This window comes from Alligator mississippiensis, chromosome 5, assembly GCF_030867095.1.
Source record: "Alligator mississippiensis isolate rAllMis1 chromosome 5, rAllMis1, whole genome shotgun sequence".
Taxonomy (NCBI): Eukaryota; Metazoa; Chordata; order Crocodylia; family Alligatoridae; genus Alligator; species Alligator mississippiensis.
The window spans coordinates 12,316,834-12,339,417 of record NC_081828.1 but is presented as its reverse complement, the minus strand read 5'-3'; the positions used below and the strand labels follow the sequence as shown (position 1 = coordinate 12,339,417).

The following is a 22,584-nucleotide window of genomic DNA, read 5'->3' as shown; positions in this document are numbered from 1 at the left end:
GGCAGTAATTATTATTATAAATGTCAATCCAATTATGCTCTTTTAATTAAACTATTTCTTCACATGCCAACACCATAGGATCAACACATTAAAGAATGCACAAAATAATCAGTGAGGAATGCAAAATAAATCAGTAAAAGGCATGTGACTCCTTTTATACTCTGTGTATTTCTGACTAATTGTGGTTAGTCTAAGTGTGTTCATTCACTGACTATTCATATTTAAATGCTAATGCTATCCTGCCTTTGTTCTCTTTTAAGGTTATGTTGCAATGGGAGCTGTCCTGCCATCCTTCTGGGGACAGCAACCACTCGTTCAACAACAGTTGACCCTAGGTGCTCAGCCTCCAGTTGCTCAGGTGATGCAGGGAGGACAGCCAATAGCCTGGGGCCAACCTGGTATTTTTTCTCCTACCCAGCAACCATGGCCAACCGTAGCTGGTCAGTTCCAGCCAACTGCCTTCATGCCAACACAAACTGTTATGCCTTTACAAGCAGCCATGTTTCAAGGTACCATTGCTCCCATTGCTACTGTTCCACCCACAAGCGATTCCACCAGATCAAGTCCGCAGACAGACAGGCCCAGACAGAAAATGGGAAAAGAAATGTTTAAAGATTTCCAGATGGCTCAGCCTCCTCCAGTGCCATCAAGAAAACCAGATCAGCCTTCCCTCACTTGTACCTCAGAGGCCTTCTCAAGTTATTTTAGCAAAGTTGGGATGGCACAGGAAGCAGATGATTGTGATGACTTTGACATCTCTCAGTTAAATTTGACTCCTGTGACTTCTACAACACCATCCACAAACTCACGTAAGTACCTAAGTGCTCTCAACCATAATGGTCCTCAATGTGACTGTCTCCTTTACAATGTTTTCCTTTCCCCGATGAACTAAATTGGATCACATACATCGAGTTCATATTTTTCTGCACCCAAATCCTCTCAACTATAATGCTTCTCAAATGTAACTGTCTCCTTAGAGCATTTTCTTTTCCTCTGATCTGCTAAATCGGATCACAAACGTAGACTTAGTGTCTTCATGCATGATCAAGCTTTTTAAACACGTCCTGGAATTAAGAATGATCTAGATTGCAGACAAACTGAAATGTAATTTATACGAAGGAGGTAATATGTCTACTCTTTAAAATAAGCCTATGCTAAGTACCTTAGCATTTGAAAAATGCTAAAACCATAGCTGAGAAAAATATTTACTCAGCAGTGGTGAGGGAACTAAATACATCCCAGCCAGGCCACCTGCAAACATCTGCTGCCTCTTGGCCTCGGCCCCAGCTGCCGCCCAGGCCTGGCCCTAGGCTCCGGGGAAGCAGCACATACCAGCAATGCTCCCCGCTGTGCTGCCCTCACCGCTTCTGCAGAGCAGCACCGGAACCCGGCACGACGGGGCATAGCGGGGGGCACAGAAAGCTGCCTGCTCTCAGCTCCCCACTGCCCTGCCACATTTCCCCTGTGTGCATAGGAGTAGCGTGGGCAGCAGCACAGGGTTGTGCCTCTTGCTGCTGCCCCCGCCTGCGGGGAAGTGTGTCAGGGTAGCAGGGAGCTGGGAGCAGGCAGTTTTCTGCATCCCCTGCTGTGCCCTGCTGTGCCGGGTTCCAATGCTGCTCTGCAGAAGTGGCGAGGGCAGCACAGCGGGGAGCATTGCTGGCATGTGCTGCCTCCCCAGAGCCTAAGGCCAGGTCTGGGAGGCAGCTGGGGCCGGGGCTGGAGTGGAGAGGCAGCAAATGTTTGCAGCTGGCCCAGGTTTTGCAGCTGCATAGCTGCTGACAGCCACAGAGCCTGGGCTGCTTGCAGCAGGGCTTCCATGGGAGCAGCCCCGGGCTCCGTGGCTATCAGCAGCTACCCAGAGCTGTGCCTGGCTGCAGCCAGGAGTCTACAACCAGCTGCTGCCCTCCTGTCTCAGCCCCAGCCCCGACTGTCTCCCAGCGCAGGCTCCAGGAAGGCAGCAGGTGCCAGCACTGCACCTGTTGAGGCTGGGGCCAGGGAGGCAGAAGCTGTACCCTGCCAGCTGCAGTCGGCCCTGGCTCTGAGTAGATGCTGGAGCCCGGGCTGCTCCCAGCAGGGCGTGCAGAATCCCAACTGCCTGCTGAGAGCAGCCCGGGCTCCATGATTGGCAGCAGCTGCAGAGAGCTGGGGCTGGCTGCAGCCAGGAAGTTGCAAACAGTTGCACTGGGCTCTAGAGCCCAGCGATCAGCTCTGTACTGGCACGTGCACCCATGCCTCGGAGCACAGGCAGCACAACCCCCGTCTCTCCCCCACTCCCGGCACGGAGCTGGTGACTGGGTTCCAGATCCTGGCGCAGCTGTTTGTAGCTAGACTGGGCTCTGGGCAGGTGCAGCAGACATTGGGCAGGCTGCACACAGCTGTGCCACGCTCTCCAACATCAGCTCTATGCTGGCAGTGACTGCGCGCACACCTCAGGGCAGGCTGCGCTGCCCTGATGTCTGCCCCGAGGTGTGCACACAGTCACCGCCAGCATGAAGCTGATGCTGGAGCTGTGGAGCCCAGCACAGCTGTTTGCAGCCTGCTTGCTGCAGCTGCCCCAGAGCCCAGCTGGCTACAGACAGCTGCATTGGGCTCTGGAGCCCAGTCACCAGCTCTGTGCCAGGAGTGGGTGAGAGACCAGGGTTGCGCTGCCTCAGGGCCCTTCCCCACTGCTCGCTCCGAGGCACGTGTGCACGTATTGGTACAGAGCTGATGCCTGGGCTCTGAAGCCAGGCAATTATGGAGCCTGGTCTGCTTGCAGCAGGGCTTGCAGCAGCCTCCCAGCCACCTGTTGGGAGCAGCCCGGGCTCTGTCGCTGGCAGCAGCTACCCAGAGCCAGGGCTGGCTATGACATGCTGAGCAAAATAGCCTTGCATGCCATGCTTGGTGCTGAGGCCGGGGGGTTGCTGACCCCTGTTCTATATGGTCTTGAAAGTTGCTTAATAGATAATATGCTGGAAGCAATGCAAACTATTGAACCTTGATCAAGCTCCCACAAAAATCAGTCATCTTTCTATTGACTTGTGTATGAGCTGGATTGAACCTTTTGAGATTAATGTCTTGTAAATGTATGATTCCCAAAGACTTTACAGGTGGAGTTTTCTTAAGCACTCAGCCCTGTGGCCCTATTTAAGTAAATGATAAAACTATTGACATCTGTAGGTGCAGTGTTAAACCAAGGCTGAGCACCATTTAAAATCCCAGCTATAGGCAATTATTAACTTATACAGTGTGAGATGTTAAATAAAGAACAGAACAGAAACTTGTAACTTCTATTCAAATCAAAGCAAAGTCTAAAAATATTTCTAATGAAGTGGAAGCAAAAAATAAATGCAATTGGTTATGTTTGAGTGATAATAGATTTATAAGGAATCTGTAAAAGATGATGGCTTATGCAACAGCGTTGTTTTCTGGATTTATGTAAAGCTGCATCATGAAGATATTTTGGTGGGGTTTGGAATATCAAAATATCATATCAGAATTTCATCATCAATTTAATCATAAACTCCCTCAAGATCCATCTCAGCTAAAATCAAATATCCTACCTGTGAAGCATGTTTCAAAAAAAGCTACAGGAAGATCGTGTTAAAATTAAATTTGTTTCAAATCACAACATTCAAATACTAACTGGTGGAATCATCTTAATTCAGAGTGGCTGGATGGAATACAAATTTGGAGTTGTTGGGTTTTTTTATTATGATTTTTCAGACTGGGCTATTTGATTTTGGGTACTTAATTTTACAGAATACAGCTTCTCAGAAAATAGCATTTTGGGGCAATGTAAATGGGGATATTAGATATGAGCAGGTTCTGAGTTGCCTGGCTGTCTGAATAAATGTAATCATTGTATTTTCTATTGTTATTGCCATCACCTTTGTTTAGCTCCAACCCCTGCTCCCAGACAGAGTTCTCCATCCAAATCATCAGCATCTCATACCAGTGACCCTACTGCAGATGACCTCTTTGAAGAGGGGTTTGAAAGCCCAAGCAAAAGTGAAGAGCAGGATGCTGTGAGTAGCAATATGACTTTTAATATGAGCTTGACTTTTTCTAACTAGGAAGTAGAGAGGAATTACTGAAAGTGACTTGGTAATGGCAAACAGTAACTTTGGGTTGATTTTTAAAGGGATGCTGCAGAGAATATTAATTACCAAGTAAATGATTTTAACATCTGAAAGGATTAGCATGGAATTTAAATAGATATGCATTAAAGTGGGACCATGTGATAAATGTGGGGGTGGGGGGTTAATTTAGCAACCCACAAAATTCCCTAGACCAATTTGGACTCGTGTTGATGTGTGAGGGAGTCCAAGTCATGCAACATGCTGAGGAAGCAAAAAGAAGCATAAGAGTATGTATGTTGAATAGGGGATGGCTGATTTTGATTTGCAGATTCTAGTATCTCAGCTGCTTTTCTTACTGTGCTCCTCAGCATACCATTTTTCTCCTTTAGACCCCATTACACTTAAAAGACTCAGTGGGCCAAAGCTAGAAGTATTATCCAACTGGGCACTGTAAGGCACAAGTTGGCCTGGTAAAGCAAATGTGAGTCTAAGTGAATCAACAGAAGTCTTGAGGGAGCCCAAATACTCTGATTTACATGCTGAGGGTATAGAAGAAAAGGTGTAAAATACACCAGCTTGGAATATCTGTGACACATAGATTTGCTTGTGAATTTAGTCCAAGGTCTGCTTTCAGACCTGATTTATTTTATTCATTATAGTCTGATCCAGTATCCATCAAAGTCAGTAACAGCTCTTCTATCATCTACAATGGGCCTTAGATTAATCTTTTTATACATGAAATACATGTTTGAAATCAATGGGAAATTTAAGGATGTATCAGTTGTAGGATCTCATACTGTGTGTTTAATACCTACAGTAGCTGCACATGGTTGGATGTGCCCATATAATGAAAATAACCTCTTACTGCCTTTTCAATTTTATTGTTGAGAAAAAAAGGTGTTATGTTCTTGTATTCTAGCCTGATGGATCTCAGGCCTCATCCAACAGTGATCCATTTGGTGAGCCCAGTGGTGATACTATAAATCCACAGGTCGGTAGCTAGATAGCGCAGGTTTGGGTAGGTATCTGTCCTTTTTTTCCTCTCACTGTGTTGAGGTGTTCACATATTCTTCCACCAATGCCTACCATCACATCCATGGATGCATGGTTTATTTTTCCTTTTCATCTTTTCCTCCCCTTCACCCACAATTTATTCTTTACTTCCAGTGGTTTGCATGGCTTTTTGCCATCTGTTAAGTGTTGCAAAGTGTACAGTTTTTGTGTGTTGCAGATGCCTGCATGCTTTAAACAATGCACTTGTAGATTTGTTTCTCAATAATATTAAAATTGTTGAGGGGAAAAAAAATAAGGAAAACTCAGAGATGATTGATAAATCATGATTGAATGCATCAGGCAAAAGCTTATATTTAACAAAAATGACTCTGGCATTTGCCTTGGTGCAACATATACTAAGGGGAGGAGACCATCTTACCCAGTGGAAGGAATTTAAATAAAGACACATGAACACCTTTCCCCACCTCCCAAATCAATATGATAGGTCAATTGGAGAAATATGCCTTTCTCAATATCTGTATATAAAAAAACTGCAGTATTGAATTTGAAATTTGGGGGGTTTTATCTCTAACATCTAATTAAAGGCACAAGAAAATGATAGTGATTATATATTGACATAGACATACTAATTCTTTTTTTAAAGTTACTATTGCACATAAAACACTTAAATCTAGTCATATGGAAAGATAATCTTTTCAACTTCTATGCAACAAAACACTGTGTGTATTAATGTGCACTAAGGTGCTTAGATATTTTCCCTCTGTTGTATATATGTTTTGTCAAAGCCCTTGTGAAGCTACAGTGAAAATGAATGTTGAGTATTGTCATTCTGTCCAAATATATTTTACCGTCACAATTTAAAAATATATTTCATTAGCTGTTCTTTATTGCACTTGTATTTTTGTATTAATCAGATGCATAACTTAATATGGCTTGTTTCTCATCACTGACCTGCTGGGGCAAATTTATAACAAAGGTAGAATAATTTTATTTTGCCTAGGTACTGCACTATATTATATAGCATTGTATCTGTTTTAAGCTTAAATAATTTTATCTCTACTCAAAATTGATAGTTTTGTTAGAGAACAGTTTATTTAATATATTAAAATATGATAAAAGATATTCAAGGAATTTAGCTTCGTTTCATCTTGGGGAAGCATTTCCTAATTCAGTGTAAAAAAGAGAATGACCCCAATATTCAGCTGTGGGAGAAGGAAGTAAAGGTACCTTTATCTTTACTTTTTTTGTCAAATAAGCTCCCTTTTTGCCTTTCCCATCCTGGAAAGAAAGGTATTGAGGTGAAATCAGCCATAGCTCAAGTTAGAGCAGTCACAAGGCTAATTTACACCAGCTAGAACTGCTCTCTTTGGAAATGATGGATGTTATAGGGGTTAACAGCCCACATAGTAATTCATTTCTACTTTCTCTTGCTCCTTTCTGTCTCCAGCCACACTGACATTGGAGAACAGAGGTCTTGAGAGAGGCTGGCGCAAATCCATGTTTTTCCTTATGCCCCTGCAGAATTCCTCTGTTATTTGGAGGGAGATAGTCTGGCCATTAATTCAAATTACAAACTCACTTTAAAGCTATGCATGGACGTTTGTTTCTTATTATCTGCTTATTATATAAGTATCATGCTTGCAATAGTTCTCACCTGAATAGTCCCCTCAAGTGAATCATAATGACAGCATCTGCTTTGAATTGTTGACCACCACAAAAATGGCTTGTGTCATCTGGAAGTCAGTATTTCACGTACCTTTTGCTTATCAAGACTGGCTGGTTGCTTATAACAACAGTGAAAGTTGAATAATTACATACCGCCCTTAGATTGCAAAGTGCACATATCAAGACACCCGTGCTTATTTAACACTGTGCAAAATGATGTGGACAGGGGCTTCTAAGACCTACCACAATACAAATATTAAATAATAATGTATGGTCAGGACATTTATATTGCCTCTTACATTTGAACATGCAGCTGACAACACTTGTGTCACTCTGAGCAACATAAAGCATTGTTACTGTTTTTATTAAGTATACTGGTAGTATCTAAGAGCCCAGCCATGGGCCAGGGCCCTGCTATAGTCATCACTACATAAACATGGAACAGAAAGACAGCTCCTGCCTGACAGGGCTTATTTTCAGTATTTCATTGCATCTCAGCACAGTGCCGTGGTGTGCAGGAAATTCGCCTCCTATAATGAGCCCCCAACTCTAAAGCATTATATAATAAAGAAAGGCAGGGGAAGTCCTTATCCTAGTCTCCACAGAGAATTGTAAATGGGAGACATAAAATAGCATGCCTATTAGGCCCAGCATTTTTTGCTTCATTTTAATTTGTTCTTCTAGAATAGGACTGCCTTCTTCGTAGGAGCTATTTTTGTACGTAAAAGGCAAATTGCAATCGGCTGGCCATTTCAGAGCATAGCTGTTCAGAGCAAGAATTGCACGTTATCCAAGTGGGACGAATGAACTTCCCCAAATCTTGATAATACTACAGCAGACTTCCAGAGTGATTCAATTCCTGATACCTTCATAATCTACTGTTCACATACACTATCTCTGCTTCCTCTATCTCAGGGTATTTAGTATGCTTACCTACCTGCTATTTCTTAATCTGATCTAAGTTTCTACGTTAGCAGTTCAGTTTCTTGGGTCCTTCATTTAGAATAACTTGGCACCTATCGATTGCTATCTCCACATCTATATTTTTCCTCTCATCCTCTTGCAATCTTAAGAAGTTTGAAAGCTTCAGTTTATCACAACAGCAGCCATTATCACAACTACCCTTTTTAGTAATGACTGTTGAGTGCCTAGTCGGTAAATCTGACATTTATTGATAGGTTAAATCTTTGACCCACTATGATTTGAGTCCAAAATAGATCATTCACAGCTAAAGGAAGTTTGACTCTTTTGCAGAGCTATTTCTGTTAGAATTGCATTCGGTCATTTTCTCTCTTGAGAGAAAGCCAAATGTGCGTAATTATTGCAAAGAAAGAAGAATAATGAATAACAATACCTTCATTAGCTGGTTTTTGATTTTTTGCTTAGGTGGCATAATATTATTGCTTTCTCCAGCATGTGTGAGAGGGTGAAAGGGGAGAAAAAACAAAGATATTTATTTACCTAAGATTTAGGAAAGAAACTACATCTTTTAGTGTCTAGGTTAAGCTTTATTTATTCTAAGTAATAGTAGAAAAGTATTTTTTTAGTCATCTTCCTCCTCATTACATGTGGTTCCTATTACTATAGGTGACAAGGAAGGGACTAACTCTGAGATGTACCAGGTCTCTGCAACTTTCATTGAGATGCCCTCAGTACATCTCAAATTCAGTTCAACATTAGCAGATACTATAATAATATATTAATATAGGGTCGCAAAGCACGAAAAGAAACAATAGATTGTTGTGGAGGTAAAAGGCAGTGGACAGAAGATCAGAAGCCTTTATTTTTTTTACATCAGTGGCTGAATATTATTGGCTGACCTTATGTCCTGATTACATAATCATTAGGGCTGTGCAACGCTTTAGTCCCTGATTCAATTCGGCAGAGATTTGGCCCGATTCAGTGGCCGAATCTCTGAATCCAAATTGAATTAGAGGACCCTTTAATCTCTATGAATCGAATTAGGACCCTCCAAATCAATTCAGAGAGATTTGGAAGTATTTGGAGATTCATACATAGACACAGCTTTAAATGTTTTTTCTACATACCTCTAGGTAGCAGGCATGGCTCGTGAAAGCTGCAGTGCTGGGGCACATGGAGCATCCCACAGGAGCGCGAAGGGGTCCCCAGCATGCTTGGCAGCAGACCTGGAAGTGGACCAGAAGCACTTCCAGTCCACTTCCAGGTCTGCCGGGGAGCACACTGGGGGGCCCTCCTGCACCCCCCAGCTCGGCGACTGGTGCCTCCTGGGTTTGGGGGGGAGCACCCAGGGTCCCTCTGTGACTGATTGCCGAACTAGGGAGGTACCGGGGGGTCCCCAGCACACTCCCCGACAGGCCCGGGAGTGGACTTAAAGTACTTCTGGTCCACTTCTGAGTTCACTGTCGAGTACTTGGAGGGCCCCTCCTTTGAGATACTCCATCCGCCCCACCATCACCGCATTCACAAGCTGTGCCTGGTGCCTCGAGGTACGTAGAAAAAACATTTAAAGCTGTCTCTATGTCTGAATCACTGATTCTCTGAATCAGCATCAAATCTGCAGATTCGGATTCGGCTGAATCAAATCAGGGACAGTGATCCAAATCAAAGCAAATTGCTGTCCCTGATTTGGGCCAAATCTGAATTGAATCGGGCCTGCTTTGCACACCCCTAATAAGCATTAAATATAGTCATCAAAGTCATCTATATCTTGCCTCTATTCCTAATAGCACACGAATATCTCAAGAATATCTAATATCACAAAAAATAAAATTCTGTAATGCAATCCTTTACTGACTACATACTAATTCCTATAGAAGAATAATGACTGTGAGTAAAGTTTGGCAGAGTCAGAGGCCCGACAGTTTATCTCTGAGCCTGGACCAGCCATAAAATTGGCCATCACTTTAGTCAGAGGTATTTTTATGCACCCCCCGCCCCCCACCAAATAGCAACCAAGTCTGCAACCCCTGTTGCCTCTCCTCAGTTATACTACAGGAAAGAGTACTAGGTATTCTTTGGTCTCACATATTTCAACAAAAGGCATTTAAAACAACAGAGGAATTGTGAATCCACTGGGCACGTCTACACATGCAATTAATTCGAAGCAGTAAAGTCCAGTGCATATTATGCTTGAGTTTATTGCTCCTAGGCCCAGCATTTGAATGCGCTCCTGGGACTGCAGCACGCTGAGCCAGGTTGGAGCAGCCCCGGCTGGCACATGTAGACATGGAGATGTTTACTGTGGAGCTACTTAGGCAGTTGCTCAGTAAATGTCTTGTGGAGATACACCCATGGATCTGTTGCCAAGTCCTTATGTTAAATAGCAGTTGATCTATGGTTGATTCTGAGTAGACCTTCAGAACATTTATGGCTAGATCTGATCATTATACTCCTGGAGCAGTTGTTCCTAAGCAGCCTCTGAAGTGAGTGTGGACTATTGTGAAGTAACAAGTCGAAGTCATCACACTTTTAACACTGGCACATGGATCACAAGTCAAACAACTGGCTGCCCGTCTGTTGTGCTCCATCTCTGGATGACAAGAAAATACCGTTCATTCTTGTTGACAATGGTTCATAATGTTCTCTCTACTTCTTCCAATATCGGAGGTTAACAGAGAAGCAGCAGATGCTGAACCATGCCAGGATCTTATCTGCTAAGCACAATGACCCAAAGAGAATGCATTGGCATTACTTTGGATCTGAAACCTGCCCTGGCCTTCCAACCATTTCAAGTTTCTGCCATTGTATGATGAACCCCCAGAGTAGAACAATATCACAATATCCCTGAAACCGTTTTTTTCAGGACTGGTCATTTCAACTTCATTTACCTAGCTCACTCAAAGATGATTAGAGCCTAGAAACAGTAGACCTATCCGTACAGTTGTTTCTCAGCTCTAAAACACCCACTGCAAGCAATTCATAAAGGAGCTGCCTTTCTGTGTTCAGGCCCAGTAATAGGACTTCTCTCTTCCCCTTGATATTCCCAAAAGACAGGAGCAGGAAAAAAAAATGAACACGTAACATTGCAATAATAGGTAGCAACTTCCTATTACTCCAGGACTTGAAAAGACAGTGGATGATCTTTCTAGACATTCCTTCTTAATTTTACAGTCTTGAGTAAACCATGAAGATAACAAAGTGACAGACATATTTTTTTTAAACTGCCAGTAGCAAGGTGAGATTTTTGCATGCTGGGAAATGTTTTCAGTCTAGTATAGTCTCTCTAATGCTCACACTATTGAATAGTAAGTCATATGCAATAACTTGCTGGTTAATGCATTTGCAGAGCCAAGAGACGCCAGACATAATAGCATTTATCTTCCACAGTAACAAGCATCAGTGGAAGAATAAGACAGGGCCCCTATAACTAGCCCAGTGTATGCTTGCTGACTGCTTGCCAAAACTTTTGAATCAGCATAGCCTGCTGTATGAAAGATGCATTACACTCCAACGGTGCTCTTTTCCCACTTTCCCTTAACATCTCTCTTTTAATGCAGCTTCTCAGTGCAAGGTTTTCCTTCTGGCTGGATGACCAGAATACACAGTCTCATTTCATGAAGCTTATCTGCTAAGGCTGGGCTGATATGTTGAGAATTTACTTTATAGGTCAAAGAAATATAGGGAGGGGGGGACGCGGTTTGTACAGCATTCTGTGTAGCAGCGTATCTTAAAGGGGACTGCAGAAAGGTACCAACAATTAAAACAATGGTTGGGCTGCTTTCTAACTGGGATCCCATGGAAGGCAGAACGCCCAGGGGGGTTGTGCATGCTCTCATATCAGAAGCCCAACCTGATAGTGGCAGTTTAGATTTACATCCTACTGGGTGCGTCTACACGAGATGCTAACTGCACAGTAGCCTAATAATAATGCACCATAGCTTGTCACAGCACGGACAGTGCTAATACGCTACTGCACAGTATAACTAGGCTACTGCACAGTAGCATCACTAAAAAGATGTTTTCTGGAGCTACTGCACAGTAACACCGGTTACTGTGCATTTATTTAGTATTTGATTATACAAGTACTAAACTGAATGCACAGTAGCCACTGACGGGCAAGGTTCTTTGCATAGATGTGGTATCTTTTATTATTAGACCAACTAAAAAGTTGGAAAAAGTTCTTTGCATGGTTTCAGGCACAAACACCCTTCATTGGGCATAGGGAGATTCTGCTGGTGTTATGTGTTCCCAAGGTAGGAAAGAAGCAGATTTACAACTAGCACGTCTGCAAAAAGGCAAATGAGGGGGAGTTAGAAAGACAATGGGTAGAGATAGGAGGGGAGGGAGGGGAAGGGCCTTCAAGTGATTGCTTGCATTCCTTCACACATTTCCTTCCCTTCTCCCCTTCCCTCCTATCTCTACCCATGGTCTTCCTATCTTCTGCCTCTCCTAGGTAGAAAGTTCTGCCTAGGAGAACTTTTACAGTCTTTTCTCCTATGCCTGAAGGCAGGTGCTTGTGCCCAAAAGCTTGCAAATAAAGCCTTTTTTTTTTCAAAAATCTAGTTTGTCTAATAAAAGATATCTGCTTAGACTCTGCTTTTCTCTTTCCTTCCTTGTCAGGATCTTTCTGTCCCTTCTCTTCTAACCTTTGATCCTCTCCTAAGTATTTCTGTAATTCATTGTTGCTGGTTTCACTGACGGACAACGATCAGCATCCACTCTTTAAAGTCAGTTTGGCCCCTGACACAACCAAAACATTTTTGGGGAAATGACTTATATAACATTTAAGGTTCATTCTCCTGCTTTGGCATTTGGGAGGAAAACATAAAAAAGGAGAACTTTGTCCATTAATGGTATGGGATAGCTAAAATAAAATGAATAAATTAACTCTGAGAATGGGACCATTCCTACATTGCCCATATTCAGTATGTTTTCAAGAAAAATAGTTGGGTGGAAATAAGTTAGATTTGTTTAAAGTTTATGCCTGGCGATGTCTAATATATATGTGTGTGTGTGTGTGTGTGTGTAACCAAAGGAGACTGTGTCCTGACATGTATGTCCATCTCACCTTGTGATTCCAAGGTCAGTGAGGCCTTGGGATATCTGTCAGTTAAGTGTATCTGCATAACACAGAGCTATTTGAGATGTTCTATAATAAGCATACTTGACATTTTCAAAGATTTTTCTCTTGGCAGCATTTAAGAACTGGCATTTTTTGTTCTAAGGGAATCTTTCTTTCTGCCCCCCCCTTCTTTCTTCTGAGCCTTCTGTTGCATTCACCCCAGGCCCAGCAAATCCTGAAATGCCAGATGAGAACCCTGTTGCATGTGTCAGATTTCCCCTTTAATTAGTATTGATTTTCTCTGGACTAGCTATGATACTTCATTCTGCCAGGTTTGTGCCCACAGTACATGAAAACTGGCAGTGGCAGGGCATTCCTCAAAACAGAGCATGCAAACTATAGCTGTTTACTTCCCAATCATCTCTTATGATCAGGGCTGTCCTGGGGGGCGGGATCGGGGTGAATGCCCCAGGCCCCACGCTTTGGGGTGCCCTGCGGACTGTGCTGTGCAGGCCCCGCCACGGCTGCTGCACATTGCTGGCTCCGCGTGCCACCAGCTCCATGCTGTGGCTGCTTGCCACCCCCTGCCCCCACACAGGCTGATATGCCCAGGGCCTCAGAGCCCCCATAGGGACAGCTCTGCTTATGATCATCTTCAGTTTTTCAAGGTCACAAATGATTTGCTTCTAGCTGTAGATCATTTCAACTATGTCATTCAAAGAAGATTTATCTTGCTTTCTGCTAGCGGGTGTAGTGTAACCTGGCTTGGCAGTTGTAGGAAAAGCACAGCCGAACCCTCTTAAACTTCTAGATATACAGCTTTTTTAAGAGATATAATGAAGACAGAAAAAAAGAAAGACTGCTTCTAAGATGTATGGGAACAGTCAGACAGGATTTTGAGTTTGCACTGGTGATATGAAATTCCTGCCTGTTGGGCAGAGTCCAGCCCTGTATTGGAACTGGAACAAGTGGAGACATAGAAACAAGTGGGAAAAAAGAATCGGCCATCAAATATGAGTGCAGACACAAGTGGAGCTCCTGGGTCTAACTCATAGCGATTCACAGAAATTGCTGTGAGTTAGACCAATCACTCCTATGCAGCAGAGATTAGCTGATGGATCAGGAGGGTGGATGAGACTGTGTCTTTCCTCGGCTCTGTCCCTCCTCCCCTCCCCTCCCAGCTCCGTTGCTATCTCTGGATGGGAGGAGGAGGATTTTCTCTGGATTTTTCTCAGCCCCGCTAGAGTGGTGGGGGGAGGTAGATTGGAGCCCCCCGCTGAGGTTAGGGGCTCCAATCCACTGCCCCCCCACTCCAACAAGGCTGAGAGGACCCCAGAAGGGACCTCCCTCCCCTGCCTCCTCCGTCCTCCCATCCAGAGATAGCAGCTGCAGCTCGCTGTGCTGCAGCTGGAGCAGACAGAAAATCAGTTTTGAACCTTCATACAATGAGGGTTAATTCTGTTGTGTGATCGGAGGGCTCTGCAGCCTTTCTCTTTTGTTGCAGCATGGCTTTAGAGCAATTTCAAGGGGCCGATCATGCAACAAATGTCATTTCTGTCTGCACCCTGTGTCTACCAGCTGTTGCTGCTCTGTAAAAGAGGAGACATAGGCTAGATACAGACATTCAAAAAGCCTGAGGCAGAATCTATCTAAGCCGTGCAGTTTTCTGCAAGTGATGTAGTTTAGATTGGTAGCAAAAGAGCACACATTCACCCTTTGGTCGGGGAGGCAAATCTTAGACTGGATTCTGCCATTTTTAAAGCAGCCTATATGTGCTGAGCTTCTATTCTGTTGTGGGTATAGACCAATTTCTGCTATCTTATACCAGTAAAAGTATGTCTGTATCTGGCCTCAGAGCCTGCTGACAGCCTGAGGCTAGTAGTGGACCCATGGAAAAGCTTTTCTGGCACAGATTCACTTTAGGATTAAAGATTTTTTTTTCCCTTAACTCCAGAGCAATGCATTAACTTAAAGGTGAATTGCTTTGCAAAGGTGAGCCAGCACGTGAGTTGTTGATAGTTCATACCACAGGCTGCATTCATGAACATTCAAGAAAATAGCCCGGTTTTGGTTTATATTCAGAAAGGCTACAGTGGCAACTTCAATGAGTAGAAACCCACAAATCACCCACTATCCCAACCGAGGTGTTTTCTACCTCCTCACTGGCTAGTCGGGGAGTAGATTTGTCAAATCCTCGAAGTTCTCTAGTTCAGGTCAGCACTGCTGACCTTATTGCAATGCAAATTTGATTCTAACTTCATTACATTCACCATCCTACTGGTATTTATCAAACTGGAAAGTTAATGTAGCATGGTATTAATTAGCCTTTCTGCCTGTCTTGTTCTTTTTTAGGTGTCATTTTCAGTTTAATGAATTACTTTCTGGAAATGAAGTAGGGTGAATTCTAGGAGAGAGAGAACACTTGCTTCATCCACGAAAACATGCGCTGTCAGATATGAAAGATCACTCTAAAAACATGGCAGGCTTTTTTATTTCCAAGCTATTCAAAATAAAATAGCCGCTAGCAAATCATCGTGCCTTCCTTCCAATAGTTGTGATTATATTTCGATTAATGACTGTATAGACATAATGCTAATCCCTTCCATTAAATGTCATACAGAGAAGTCCAACCACAATTTCATTCCTTTTACTTGCAGTAGCTATTAATCTGTTAGCAAATACATATTCTTCATAAACAGCATGTAATAATACTCAGCTTTGTTCTGTGACATACTGTTTGGACCAGCTCCTCTGCCTGAGAAGACTGGAACTACAATGATTTGTACTGGGTAGGGCTCTGACCCATAAACTTGAAATAATCTAATCATCTAATTAACTTTTCACTTCTTCACACACACATGCTCGGCAGTGCTTCTTGAGGGCCAGTATACAAGACGTGCTGTAAAATGTATTCAAGTATAATGATGTTAAATCTCTCTGACATAAGTCAATTTTTCTTTAAAATGCCATGTTCTTTCAAAACTGCATGAAAGCAAACATTTCCTTAGAAGTTCCCTTTGGATTTGAAGTCTAGATATATTGCTGTTCACAAGCAGATGTGCTAAAAATGTTTTGAGGCATCTATGCTTATTTTATTTTTATTGTTCTCAGGAAGATGAGCCTCTCTACGCCCAGATCAACAGACCTAAGAAATAGCATTGTTACAGGCTTGTGGTGCTTCAAGACTCAAATGAAAATCTACAACCTGACAGGCCTTTGGCACTCATGCTTTTTTCCCCAATTGATCTTGTCTGACAAAAGATAAATGATTGCCCTACTGGATCAGTTCGACAAACTTCCCTGACGGTTTTTGGCAACCAATGGCAAATTTCTATGGCAGCAGAAAAATAAAAACGAGCCCTGCTTACCATACAGGGTCCAGCCCCCTCGCCGTGAGTTATGAGTACGCATAATTGGAAATCTTACTCCTTGTTCTTCTTTTAAACTTTTATCTTCTACACGCCACATATGAATACTAAGCATTTGAAATTCATCATTTATTAGGCATTTTCTTTTCCACAAAAAAGCAGAAACGGTATGTAGCAGTGGCATCATCATTCAACAGCCTTTCAGGCACAAGTCGGCACTTTTTATGACATGGTGACATGTTTCGCATCATCATTTACACCAGGCGGATCCTGACACATTTTCCCCGTTAGGTATATTTAAAAAAAAAAAAAAAATACTGGCTGTGTCATTTTTTTTTTTGGTATTTCTATTCTGTTTGTTTTCTACGAGTGACAGAGTCTAACAGCAAAATGCCTCCTGTGGAAATGATTCCTAACTTGAAACCGCAGAATAAAACTGCATTGATGATTCATCCTGACCGAAAAATGTTGCCAAATGGACCTTTATATTAGTGCGTCATGAGGAAGAAACGCTACTTTTCTGTTTGAATACTCATGCTGTGGGTAGAGAAAGGACATCAGATCTCATTGATGAAAGAGATGAAAAATACATTATTTCCTAGGAAACTCTTTAAAAAAAAAAAAAAGTACAGTAAAAGGAATATTTTTTATTTCTTCAATCTCTTGCTGCTGTAATGCTATGCAGACAAGCATTTTCTTCTCTGTGTGCCATTTTTGAAGAAAAAAATCATTTGCCAAATAATTCTGGTATGATTCTGGTTTATGGATTTGGATAAAACAGACTTTTAAATGGGACACCAGTGGCATGAATTTTGGAATAACAAACTGATTCTGTGATCAAACTGTTCATCTTTATCACTTTTTTGTACATCAGAAAATTCAAATGGGATTTTTATTTTATAACTTGAAAAAAAAAATCTTACTGTTAAACTCTTTAAATGTTTAAGGGGAAATGGCTTTAAGGAGTTCGAATGAAAATTGCCAGTTTTTTTTGTAAATATAAATGTTCTGGAAGTTCTTTTAATAATGCCATTACACAGTAGAGAAGGTAGCAAATTGCAGTGCTTGGGAGGTGTGGCAAACCCAAATGGTGGTTTTTGCATCACGTATGTTTTCTCACATGCTTATGATAACGGGCTGAGGCTCAAGTGCATTTGCCAACAGCAGCTAGCTTGTCAGCGACTAGTTAAATTGATGGGAACACATGAGTTTTATGATCTAGCTTTTTCCACGCAAATGTATTCCACATCTTTTTCTTTAAAAAAAAAAAAAAAAAAAAAATCCCATTTCATAGACATTTCTTTATGATTCTGACATCTCTTCGTGGAAATCATCAAACTGTTTACACACAGATCAGAAGAATTAAAAACTTCCTTTTTTTACATTTATGAAACAGAAGTGCAGTGTTTGGGTTCATATGTTTAGCACATGATTTTCAGGAAAAAAAAAACTATATTTTTGCCCTACAGAGAGTTGTTATACAGGTCAAATGTGTTTTCCTGATGTTCCTATGCAGTTACAATGTATTGAATTTAGTGGTTTAACACTAAAAAAAAGTTTAAACAAATCAAGTGATGAATCTGTTTTTAGGGTTATTGTGCCGATTTTGTTTTTAAATTGAAACATTAGGCTTTCCATTTCTGTCATTGATTAAAATAGGCCTGGAGTTGTAAACTTTTTTACTTTCAATCATCTATATATAAACTAGAAAAGGGTTTAGAAATCATTTTATTTGCTGTAAACGAGGAAAGCTGAAAGACGAGCAGGGGTAGTCATTGTACAACCAAACCTCATAACATGATTCCAGTCTCTTATGTTGAATTAGATGCGTTAGTGAATGTATGCGAATGACAGATTATCTGTGGATAGACCTAATGAACATACAGAGAAAACATGTTTTATCCCCATCCACCATATCCTTTGGTCCATGCAAACAGTCGGAAGCAAAGTCATTTTCACGTCAGAAGAAAGAGGCAAGCGGTTATCTAACTTTAGGAGTTAAATTAAAACATACAGGTTGTATGTTTGGGGATTAAAATAAGGACAAAATATTCCCGAAGGGCATTTCTTTTTACTATTTTTGCTTTCAATAAGTGGTGCTACTTTCTTCCTCAGTAAGGCTCTTTTTAGGTTTTCTCTTGCAAAATGGACCCATTGAGATAATCATTTTGATTCTTCATAAACATTTGAAGTATTGTATAGTCAATGCATTTTCAGTTACGCAGTAAAATGTTCAAAGAGAAAGAAATGCAAAGTCATGGCTCAGTAAATCCATTGTCATTCCATTTCTAGAGCTCAGACTGACCTACCTTTGGGTGGAAGAAGTCCATGCAAAAAGTGGGTAAATATTGAACAGGGTTGGGATTTTTGGATGTTTCATGAGAGATGATAGTCCCCATTGCCATCGACTGTTTTCTTCATTTTAATCGGCGTTAGGAAAAAAAAGAAATCCGGAGCTACCATAGCCCTAGCCCTAGCCTGTCCTTGTCATTGTTGAGATGCTGATTTGCAGAGGAATGTGGGGGTACGCACTGTATCAGTATTGTAGATAAATACATGATCCAGCTTGTGCAATTGTTTAAGTCCCTCATCCTTCACTAGCACTAAATTTGTCACTTTAAATTTTTAAACCAGGGAATCCCACCCACCATCCTGTTATCATCCCCTGTAGTTTCCCGATCTTTACATGTCATGAAAAATATTTTGATAGATTGTAGTCATCCAAGTGTCTGATGAACCTTATCATCTAATAATGTACTGGGCACCTTCTTTGCAAAAATGTTTACTCTGTGGTTTTCATTCATTTTTATTTCTGCATTCTGACACATATTTTTTTAATAAAGATGAGAAAGATAAAACGACTGTTGCAGTACATTTCTAGACCTACTTTAACTTTACCTCAGATGATGATCATTATTTGTTAACATATATGGACACATTATTTTTAACTTTATGTATAATGCATTCAACAAAAGAACAACAAATTTTTAGAATTTTCCATTAATTTCTGTAACACACCATGTAATACTGTTACAAATAAAAATGTTAAAAAAAAAAAAAAGCAGTATCATTTGAGTGAATTTTTCCATGGATGCTGCCTCAAGTTCTGCTGCTTCCAGGAAGGAACAGACATTTCTCTTTAGTACAGTTTGTCGTGGCCAAGTGTTGTGAAGGTGACTAAAGCTATTTTGGGGGTTCCTTAATTCTTGCGTGCCCAACTTGAGACACCTTACACAAAACACACAGTGCCAAGTGTCTCAAAATGAGGCTCTTTTTTGGGTGTTTAAATATAAGTAATAACTATAAATAAATATTTTTAGAAAATAGCTCTTATTTCAGCATTGCTCAGATAAACCATCCTGTGAAAAAGACCAGGGTATGTGACAAAATCTTATATTGGAGTTAGCCTGTGACTAGAGAAGCTGTGGATCATCTTCTTGCTGAAATGTCCCTCCTCAAATACATTGCTTTGGGCCAGATCTTAATCTGTCTGTAAGATGTCTAGGTCTTTGCCATGGATAGTCCCAAAAGTACGCCTCATTTCAGAAGACAAATTCTAATCCACCTAGAGAGATGAAAAACTTTCCTATTTTCTCAATGAGCAAGCTAATGCATCCCTAGAAGCCAGTTCCTAATTCATCCCAAGGAGATGCATAGGATTCCAGTTATATTCTAAAAAAGGGCAACCTTTGTCAAACCTAATCTATGCGTGAGGTACAGAGCGCTCTCCTTTTCCTTCAGTGAAAACATCATGCCATGTTGAAATCCAGCTCTCTCTGGGCATACAGACCTATTGTATGGAAAAAATATTTTATTGTACGTGCAACCAGAGCAGCTATATAAGCTTTTTATTATTTCAGTGGAACTTTTGACAAGCTCCAAGTTATGCATAGGTTCAAGCATTTTGCTGGATGGCAGGACCCTCGTTAGATTGGCTCAACATTTAGCCAACTCTAAACATAAAAGGCAGCAGAAGGCAATGTAGACTCCATGTGGTATGACCTGTTTGTTCTGGTGAGTAGTGCCAAATACAGAAGACGCAAAACTCAATGAGGAAAAAAATATATTTTGGTACTATTTTCTCTTCCCTAAAGAAAAAAAAAGTTGAATCTTCCTGTATGTCATACTGATGCATGCAATTGTTTATATGAGTGTATATTGTCAGCTGAGAGTTTTTAATCCTTTCAAAGATAAAGTTCATTCTTTTATAGTATGTGCATGTTAATAATATTATAATTGCAGTACAATAAAAGCTCTGTTATCCAGCATCCATGGCTAATGGGGGGTGCTGGATAACCAAATATGCCGGTTATCTGAGAGGCGTCTTTGCCTATTCAGGCCACCGCCCCTCCCGCCGTGTCTGGTGCGCCAGGGCTTGCACTCCCTGGCATCAGTGTGCCGAGGGATAGGGAGGGAGGCCCCATGCAGGCTGCTTTGCCCCAGGCAATGGCAAATGAGGAAGAAATGGGACTCATCGAAACTGGAAGTGCCACGATGGGACTTCCAGTTTCACTTTTGCTGCATCGATCAGCAGGTGGTTCTGCATTGATTGGCATGCCGGTTAACAGAGCATTCCGGATGGTAAATTGCCAGATAACCCAGCTTTTACTGTATTTGAATGTTCATTAAATATTAGTTAGCTTTCCATGGAGAGCTTGGAATGTTGTTTGTATTTCATTTTAATAAAAGCCTGGCAAAAGTAGTGAAATTAAATTCTGATCAGATAAATTATAATAGTAAAAAAGAAATGTATTGGCTTAACTTGATCTTTATCTTACATTAAAGACTTGAATTCTAGGCTAATTTATATCCATATATCCCCATTTAATTGCATGATTTTGCACATATGCAAGTGTGAGCAAAATTGGCTCAGGCATTGCTTTATAGTGCTTAAGATTAGAGTGAACTGACTTTACCCCTTAATCTGACCTGCAGAACACAGGTTTGTGGTCTGTCCTCATATGAGAATCCTAGTATTTCACAGATCAAATAACCTAGTGTGCTTTTTTTTTTTTTTTGCTTAGCTTGTAAGAGTTTGGGGACAGTATTTATATTATGGGTGTCTGCCCAAGTTGTGATTGCATAGCAGTGGAGGTATCATGGTATGACTTATGACTGTGTTTGACTGTCCTCTGGGCTTGTACCAGAGGCTGATCCCAGTTAACCCAGCAGTTAAAGGCTCACTGGTCATTCAGGCAGAAGAGTGCAAGGCAGCCAGAAGGCCATATCACTCCATGGCATACTGTTGGCTGTAAAACCTGTCAAATCTTAACCACACAAGCCTATTGAGCTTGTAGGAGTAGTGAGGAGAGGTTGGAGGGGGCACCTTTGGTCTGATTAGAGTCTTTATGTACTAAGACAATAAGAATAATATTTATAAAATATTATTCTTACTAATGATATGTTGTTGTTGTTGTTATATTAACAGGAATTATTTTGCAAATAAATCTTGCAGAAACCCAGACTCTCCAAAAGTCTATATGTAGAAGAAGGTTCCACTTAGAAAGTATAAAAAGTTCCAAAGAAAAAATATATTCCAAGCCAGAAATGTGGGAAAAGATATTCAGGGGTTGCCCCAGGTTGGAAGAAGCGTAGGGTAGTGTAGCGTACCATACTATATACAGTATAAAAGGTAAGCAGAAAACTTGCATGCATAATTATGAGATTTCTAAAAGGAATTGGTTGGCATTCTGGAAGTCAAAACAGAGTCCACAAGAGTGGAGAAATCTTTTCAGAGATGAATGTGCTTGATAACATCCTACTGACATATTTCTGTACTGGTTATAAACACTTATTGGAAGAAGAAATTGGAGTTGTAGTACAGTACTTGCTAAAATACTTTGCATTCTTTGCAGCCACTGGAATGCAGTTATAACAGTTTTGTTTAGAAGTAAAAGGGAATTTTTCCAAGACTGAAAAGCTACATAACTACCAATGTAAAGTCTGGAAGCTGATTCTTTTAAGACACAAAGTGCTATCAGATAATGGGATGCAAAGGTCCCTGATAGGTTACATCTACTGTGCAGCTAATTGGCTAATTACAAGATAAATTTAGACATGCTACACATGCAAATTAATTAACATGATAAAAATGGCCATCAAGCTATAAAAATGGCCAGAAATCCTTAAATTTGTTACCTGAAAAAATGTAGAACGTTTTTAAAGCTGGTTTCTGTCAAGCTTTAATTTGAATGTCTGTTTTGACACAATAAGAATGCCAAAAATATTTAAAATAATATTAAGACAGTTAATTTAATGTAGGGAGAAATAAAATGTTAATGTTTTCCAGTGTTTTAGCTTCTTTAAATCTAATGCTTTTAATTCCCTTTTGTAAAGCAGAAGAGCCTGATTCCTTTATATAGCCAGCTTATGTAGCCTCTCCAGTGGCCGAGGGGAAGGCTGCTGGCAGGCCCTGAGCTGTGGGAGGCCCTGGTGCTTCCCTTTTGGCAGTGGTGCTCCCTAAGACCACCTAGGCAGGGTGCCAGTGGGTAGG

The 22,584-nt window shown here is 41.2% G+C and overlaps 1 protein-coding gene across 28 annotated transcripts in view; it reads left to right on the top strand.

Moving 5' to 3' along the window:
• Positions 1–18,949, top strand: part of DAB1 (DAB adaptor protein 1) — an 830,004-nt gene extending 811,055 nt beyond the window's left edge. For 24 of the 28 annotated variants that reach the window (XM_059727867.1, XM_019479247.2, XM_019479246.2 and 21 more), the window contains 4 exons: positions 261–809; positions 3,880–4,007; positions 4,981–5,052; positions 15,835–18,949. In XM_059727867.1, coding sequence (XP_059583850.1) covers positions 261–809; positions 3,880–4,007; positions 4,981–5,052; positions 15,835–15,879 — 794 coding nt within the window. In that variant the 3' untranslated portion in view covers positions 15,880–18,949. Of the gene's footprint in view, positions 1–260; positions 810–3,879; positions 4,008–4,980; positions 5,080–15,834 lie in introns of all 28 variants that reach the window. The other 4 variants (XM_059727882.1, XM_059727878.1, XM_059727886.1 and 1 more) reach the window with 2 other exon arrangements.
• The last annotated feature ends 3,635 nt before the right edge of the window (positions 18,950–22,584 follow it).